The sequence below is a fragment of the Buceros rhinoceros genome, unplaced genomic scaffold, assembly GCF_000710305.1.
Source record: "Buceros rhinoceros silvestris isolate BGI_N320 unplaced genomic scaffold, ASM71030v1 scaffold25260, whole genome shotgun sequence".
Classification (NCBI taxonomy): Eukaryota; Metazoa; Chordata; class Aves; order Bucerotiformes; family Bucerotidae; genus Buceros; species Buceros rhinoceros.
In genome coordinates this window covers 6,340-13,899 of record NW_010390543.1, presented here as the reverse complement: position 1 = coordinate 13,899, position 7,560 = coordinate 6,340, and the positions used below count along the sequence as shown (strand labels likewise).

General features: G+C 53.9%; 1 protein-coding gene across 1 annotated transcript in view; it reads left to right on the top strand.

The window, feature by feature from the left end:
• The window catches only part of REXO1 (REX1, RNA exonuclease 1 homolog (S. cerevisiae)), a 30,077-nt gene that overhangs the window by 20,206 nt on the left and 2,311 nt on the right, over positions 1 to 7,560 (top strand). Inside the window, exons 10-14 of the mRNA XM_010138283.1 lie at positions 1,557 to 1,670; positions 2,307 to 2,380; positions 5,642 to 5,752; positions 6,095 to 6,210; positions 6,368 to 6,506. Coding sequence (XP_010136585.1) covers positions 1,557 to 1,670; positions 2,307 to 2,380; positions 5,642 to 5,752; positions 6,095 to 6,210; positions 6,368 to 6,506 — 554 coding nt within the window. The remainder of the gene's footprint in view (positions 1 to 1,556; positions 1,671 to 2,306; positions 2,381 to 5,641; positions 5,753 to 6,094; positions 6,211 to 6,367; positions 6,507 to 7,560) is intronic.

The window sequence follows — 7,560 nt, the reverse complement described above, 5'->3', positions numbered from 1 at the left end:
CCTCTGCCAGGGGAAGGATTTTTGTGTCTCTGTGCAGATGAGCTGCTGTTACGGTGGGCTTGGGAGGACATTGGGCCAGGCTGGTTTGGCGGTGGGTCACGCTTTGTTGGTTTGGATTGCACAGTTTTCTGCTTGACCTCCTGACAGCACAGGGCCAAGTAGTTCCCAAAAGCCCTTTTGGCAGCCGGACAGAACAACCCCCCAGGTTTCCTCGGGACGGGATGGGGTCCTCCCTGCTCGGTCTGAATTCTCTGAACTCCTGCAGCAGGATTCTGCTCCTCAGATGCTGATGAGAGCAGGTCAGGTGTATTTTGCAGTGCTTTGCCACACTCTTCTGAGCAGCTCTTTGGAGAGACCTTGCTAAAGTGCGTTAAGTGCTCATCCATGTTAACACCTCGCGTCTACATCTGTCCTGCGGTTGCTGAAGTGACCTGTACAAAAGCTCTCTCGCATTAACGCCGTCAAGTACTGCATTCGTTAGAGTCCTTTTCGCCAGTTCCAGCCAGCTCCTTTATACCATTCTGAGATCGTGTTCCCGCTCCTGTTTCTGCAGTTTCCTGCAGACCTTGCAGGAGCTTTGAATTAGTTCTTATTTAACTAACGCTATTGCTGGTCTGTTAATCACAGAATAGTTTGGGCTGGAAAAACCCTTTCAGCAATTTGAGTCCCCCCGTTTCCCAGCACCGCCAGGTCCCCCCTGACTCCTGTCCCTCAGCAGCACCTCCACACGGCTGGGAAACCCCTCCAGGGATGGGGACTCCACCACTGCCCTCGGCAGCCTGCGACACGCCGGGACAACCGCAAAATTGTTCCTCAGGGCCAACCTCCCTGGTGCAACTTAGGGCCCTTTCCTCTTGTCCTGTCCCTTGTTACATGATCAGTGGTCAAAACTGGTCTGGACTGTTCCCTGCAGAGCTGGGAACTTGCTGGCAGCTGAAATCCCTGCACTGGAACTCAAGGAATCACGTGGAGATCAGCAGCACGACAGTCCATTCCTTTACTGTGGCTTTCTGATCTCCCTTCCCTGAATTGTGGGCACTACAAGCACAGGTGGAGGAGGGAGAAGCCCGTGGGCCAGGCTGGGCTGCACGTGTCCCCCTTGTTAGATGCTGGTGAATCCTCACAGAAAAGCTGCACCCAGGCAGAGCTCGCGTTGTTGAGAAGTGACGAGGCACAGATCCCCTGGGAAGCAGGGGGTTAGCTCCATGTCCAGAGAATGACTTATTTATCCTGCTTCTTGAAATAGCTGCGTTAGGGTACCACGTAGTTTGCTGCGGGTGCAGAAGCAACGCAGAAACGTTGGTGTGAACTGTGGTGAAGCTGAAGGGAGTCTTATTCTCGCCTCTGAGAAGTGTTTGGGAGGGGGAAATGCTCTGGGACTGTGCTGTCACAGGGGTTGCTGGGCCTTTGCGGGGGTCTTGGAATCCTTTTTAACAGGAAAAGTTGTTTCACCGGTGTTTGGAGCTTGAGTGATTCTGATCTACGGGTGCTTTGGCCAGGGTTAACAGCTGAAGGACTTCCAGTGACCTGACTCTTGCTTCTCCCTCCTCTTAAAGCTTCCTGCAGAATTTGCTGTCGCTGTGGCACCGAGTACATGGTCTCAGCCTCTGGAACCTGCATTCGCAAAGAGGAGTGTGTGCACCACTGGGGAAGACTGCGCAAGCAGAGAGGTATGTCCCTTCGGAGAGGGCTTAGTCCCGTGCCAGCGGCGCTCTAGCTCCGCACACGGAGTCGGCCTCAGGTGTGAGTTGCTGTGGAACGTTTTGTGGCTTTCGGGGCTTGTCACGCTCCCAGGTTGTGACAGTTCCTGCTGTGGGCACTGGGTGGCCCTGCTGCTGCTGCAGTAGCCTTGAAAGAGCTGCTGGGGAGCAGCCGAAATTGTGGCGCTGGGGCTGGAACAGACCTTGCTCATCTTTCAGCTGAAAAAATGTAAAGGGAAAAACGGACCTTCCTGTGCCTTTTGAAAAAATGAGTCGTTTTAGGAGGCCGACTGGGGAGCACTCCACATCTGTCGCTGCCCCGGCGAGGTTACTGGTCTTGGCCAGGTTCCTTTGCAGCCCCTAACCTCGTTGGAGCTCTGCTGTGGTTCTCCATCAGAGCACTCGGGTGCTCTGGAGTTTGTCTGGCTGAGGATGAGACACTTCAACTCCTCAGGCCACTGCGTGTCAATCCATACTTACTGTTCCCCTTTCTTTGAGACGTTATTGTCGCTGTGCTCATCCAGGGTGTCTCTGTGTCTAAGATCCGACGCCTGGATCTCTCATCACCAGGACTCTTCTCTTTGACTCTCCTCTCTTCTCTTCCAGTGCCCGGCGGATGGGAGACCCACTACAGCTGCTGCTCGGGAGCTGTGGGTTCACCGGGCTGCCAGGTCGCGAAAGTAAGTTCTGGAGCAGCACCCTTAGTCCTCAGCAACGTTTGTCCTCTGCTTGCAGTCGTGATGGCCGTGTGATCATAGCTTAGAGGAATTGTGGCTTCCCTTAAGGGGGGGGAAAAAGTACTTCTTAAATATGTTTTGCTATGCAAAGGTGGGAAAATCCAGCGTTTGCAGGGAGGAGGAGACTCAGCTCTCTGCTCCAAGCAGTGGATTAAGCTGCCCAGTGAAAGCTCATATACAGACTCCTTTAGGAAACCATTGAAGAAGTGAGAAATTAAGGGTTTCCTTTTAAGCAGCAGTCTTGGGGCCTTGACAACAATGAGCTGAAACCTTTGTCCCATTTTTTCCTTCCCCTGATGCCCGAGCTAAGGTAACTTCCTGCTGTTGGCCAAATCTTTTTGTTGTTCTCTGTGCACTGCATGCACTTTGTTGCATTAAGGGGAGGAACCTTCCCAAGGAGCGTGTTGTAACTCATAAGTATTAATTCTCCTGAAGAGGGACAAGGCAGGAGGGGGATCCCAGTGCTAGAAAGCAGAATGAGGAATGGCTCAGGAATGGAGTTTGGCCCTTTGATGGCACTGAACACCATGGGATTCCTTCGCACAGGTGCTGGGGTTTTTTTCCATAAACAACAGGAGAGTTGTCTCCCCAGCCTGGCACCACTGATCCTCTGGAACCTTCGACTGAAGGGAGCAAATCCATATTTTGCTTCTCCCTCAGGATTTGGGGAGAGGGACCCTCCTCGCCAGTTGTTTCAGTGGTGTTTTTCTGCTTGGCAGCTGCCACGCAGGAGACAGGAGCATGAACCAAGTGAGAGGGGACCTAAAGGGCCATGTCCAGTGGAAGGGGCTCCCCGAGCACATCTGTGGCAGGGGATCTTCTCATCCCCCTGTCTGAGAGACCTCAAGCGATGCAGGGCCAGCAAGGCTGTCTGTGGGTCCTGGGGAGGCGTGTGCTCTTGTTCTAGCCCAAAGCTAGAGCTGGGAAGGAGATTCAAGGCAAAATGGGGTCAGGCAGGCTGCTACTCCTCCTGTTTCTCCTCCATGGGAAATTCGGATCTGGTCTTAATCAGTGTTCCAAGAAACACCCAGCTGGGAAGTCGGGGGGAAATGGATGGGGCTGTAAACCCATGACGTCTCTGCGTGTGTTTGTGTGGCTGTTGTAGACCATAAACCCTCATGGCCTTCAGAGGAGGAACACCCAGTCTCTCTGATCACCTCGTACTCGATGGAGTGTGCCCTGAGCGCTCCAGGGCTCAGCTTTCCCCCACATCTGCCTCCTCGTTGTGCTGCTGCAGATCACGGTGTTCTGGCTTCCTTGGTTTCCTCATCCCAACGAGCCAGTTTCGCAGCATCCTTTAGTAGGTTTAAGGTCGGAGCCCGCAGCCTGCTGGGGTGAGCGTGTGCAGCGAGGTACTGGGTTGTTTGGGCTGCTGGGGAGCTCAGGGTCTTTCAGCTTTGAAGGAGAGCATTGGAAACAGCAAATATTTGTGACGAGAAACTGTTGTAAGCAACAAGATCTGTTGGAAAAGCAGGTCTGAGCCTGTCTTTTCCTTCCCGATGGGTTTGAGCTGAGCCCGTCTGCAGTCGGCAGGAGGTGGCAGGATGGAGCCGCACTTGTTCCTGCTGCTCCCCGGGAGCTGCTGCTCTTTGTGATAACCAAGTCTGCTTCTTCCTCTGGTCTGAAAGGAAGCAACTTCTCTGCCCTCCTCTCAGCGGAGAAGAATTGGGCAGTTGCAGAACATCAGCTAGAGCAGAAAAAAACGCCTCATTCATGGTTGTTTTCTTCCCGTCACTGCCCAGTTTTGCGGTGGTACGGAGGGAGGGAAGGGTCGAGCTGCGAGGGAGGGCATTCTTTACTCCCTGCTGGCCTCGGATCTGCTCTACCCGTTTCTTCGTGAAACCAGCAGGTCACAGGCATAGGTGCAGAACGGACAAGTGTGGCCTCTGGCTCCCGGGAAGCAGCGAACCGTGCGGCCGTTGAGTGGTGCTGGCTTTGGACACAGGAGAGGTTGGACACGTCAGCGTCCCGCGCTGCGGTTCGCTGTCCTCCAGCTGCCCCCACAGTAACAACCTGCGCAGAAACACGGGCAGATCCTCCCCGTGGCCACCCCTCTGCCTGCAGGTTTTGGCTTTTGCGGAGCTTCAGTTCCTCACTGCGGCCGACCTGGCCCGAGACAGGCCAGTCCTTTGATTCTGTGCAGGGTCAGGCCTCTGTGGTGCGCGATGAAGGACACTGCTGCCGTGATTGTGCGCAAATACGCTGAGATTTAGGGAGAGACAAAGTTTAAACTGGGTTATAAGAGAGAGAGAAAATCACCACCGCTGCGTGTGGTACAGCCGTTTAATTTGACCTAGAACTGTGTTAGTGGCAGCCTCTGCCTTGCCCTCAGCCCTCAGCGTTGCTGCGTCCCCACTGGTGCAGGTAGCTCGACCAGTGGAATCTCCAGTTGAACTCCCCCTGCAAAGGCGGCTTTGGTGCCGACCACGCAGGGTGGGCCCTGTGGCTGTGGAGGAGAGTGGGAGGGTCTGTTCCAGCAGCGGCGTCGTAGCTGGCGTTGGGATAAGCCACTTGTGAAATGCCTCCCTGAGTTGTCCTGCCAGCTCGGGGAGCTCTGCTGGGCTGGACCTTCTTGACCGTAGAGCTGTAGCTGGGGGTAACAACAGCAAGTGATTTCCAGCAGAGAGGTTGGAAGTAACTTGCCGTTTATTGCCTCAAGTGCTAGGAGCTGCTGTCTGTCTGCGAACTCTCTGGGTTTGGATACAGTGGCTCTGATCTCTCTGCACCTATGGACAATTTCTGGCGCTTCCTTACACCAGGTTCTCGTGCTGGTGATACACCCAGTGCCAATGCTCGAATGGGGGTGGCTGGGGTTAGAATCCTATACTTGGGCATGTCTCAGCCACTACACCAGGAAGTTTGATCAGTGTAGGAGCTCTGGGTGACCCTTTTGATGAGTAGTTCTGCTCTGGATTGAAAGCAGAAAGCTGCTCGTCCCGAGCCGTGTGTTGTCTGGCTCCTACGTGAGCTGTCAGTACGATGCCAGTAGCCCTGACCTGCCCTTGGAATCAGGGCTGCGCATGGCTCCATTTGCTGTTGCGGTGAACTTCTCAGACTGACTGGTAGGCACAAGGTAATCTTCATTAACCTTTAGAAATGATGAAAAAACCCTTCTTGTGGAAGTGGGAGGTTCCGTTGAGGTGGACTTTTTGGTTTCTTGTTCCTACCATCTCAATCGTCCCTTTTTGTTTTTATTTCTTGAAGCAACACGTCCACGACGGGCGAAAGGAGAGTCTCGACGGCTTTGTGAAGACCTTTGAGAAGCTGCCTACGACTGACGGCTACCCTGGGATCTACGCGTTAGACTGTGAAATGGTGGGTCCCTCACCACAGCGGCACGAACAAAATAAAGCTTTGGTGGGAGGGCTGAGGGTCTGGTAAGATAAAACTATTTCCTCACCACCTTCTTTCCTTTCTCTAAAACCGTACCGGTCCTGTACATTTAAATTAGCTCTTCGTAACCAGTTTTTACAGTGTGTGTGTCATTTGGGAACAGTGAACACCCTTGAAAAGCCAGTTCTGAGTGGTGTTTGCTGGCCGGCCTGGCCATGCTCGATGAGCTGTGTTTTGGGAGCTGCAGCATGCCGGGGAGTGGCTCCGCTGATACCCTTCTGTGGTTGGCCTGACTCCTCCTCACATCTGCTCTGTCCCTTGCAGTGCTACACAAAGCAAGGACTGGAGCTGACGAGAGTAACTGTGATCAACTCTGACCTCAAAGTGGTGTACGACACCTTTGTCAAACCGGACACCAAGGTGGTGGACTACAACACCAGGTAAGGATGGTTTTCCATGGGTCAGGGTCTCTGCTCGCAATCGGGACCTGGGGAGCACTGGTTGAAATCCACTGACCACCAGTTCCTAGTGGTTAGGATGCTCCGGGCCTCGAGGTGTTCCGGAGGGAACGAAACCTCCTTTCCTCTCTCACTGCAGATTCTCAGGTGTGACAGAAGAGGACCTGGCGAACACCAGCATCACCCTGCGGGATGTCCAGGCCGTCCTACTGAACATGTTCAGTGCAGACACTATATTGATAGGGCACAGCCTGGAAAGCGACTTATTTGCACTAAAGGTAACGTCATGTCTTGTGTTTACGTCCCGCTCTGGTTCTTTCCCGCCCCGAGGTGTGTTGTGCGTCTCCTTTACGTTTAGGAGCAGTTTATTTCCCAGAACCAGGAGGATGCAGTAGGTGTGTCTTGTCTCCGAGCCTGTGGGAAGCTGTCTGTGGTGGAAGAGCAAGGGCATGGGTCGCGTGCCACTTGTGGTGTCACCCCAGGGTGACAGACCTCTCTAGAGGTGGCTGGGAAGGGTGGTTGGAGGGGCCAATTTTGAATCACCTGCCTTTCAGTCCTGCTGTGGAGTCAAGAACTCTTGGACGGCATCAGCATCCCTTGAGTGGCTGAAGGTGTGCTCAGCCAGGGTCCGGGCATGGTCGGGGGGGCTCCGGTGTCCCCGGTGCTCTCTGGATGTCCACGGAAACTATCTTAGAAGCAGGACAAGCCTCTTTGTTGTCTCTGCCACTGGAGATAGTTCTCCTGGTTTCTTTTCTAGTGTCTGTTCCCTCTGAGTGAGATTCTCTGCCTGGTTCTCTGTGATTTCTGCTGTTGCTTTGATGAAGCTATTTTGACATTTTACCCGTCTCGCTCCCTGCCTGGCCCCGGTTGGTCCTGCCCGCCCCAGCCTCGCGCTCTGAACGTAGATCCCCAGGTGCTTGGCCAGGGTCACTGGGAAAGTGTGTGGCAGGCAGGACCCGAGGCTTTGGTCCACGTTCACAAGCCGTAACTTCCTCCAGCCATTCTTTATCATGCAGTTTCTTTGATGAAGAAGTTGTGGCTGCCAACTCAGGGTGGTGGTTTGGAAGCAGGAGGTTTTAGTGCCTGCAAAGCTCTTTACCTCTCCATGGCACCCTCTATCCAGCCTCTCTGAGAGTTCATCGTCATCATAAAAAAATTATTTACAGTTTTATCGGCACAAGATGACTGCGTTGGCCTCTTCGAGGCATGATTTTCTCTTGGCACCGCAGCTGCTGCCAAGAGATCGAACCCGAGAGCGATACAGCAGAGCGTGACAGGCGGTGGCGGGACAAGCCGTAACAGAAGGCTGTGGCAGTAAAGTCGACATCTCGC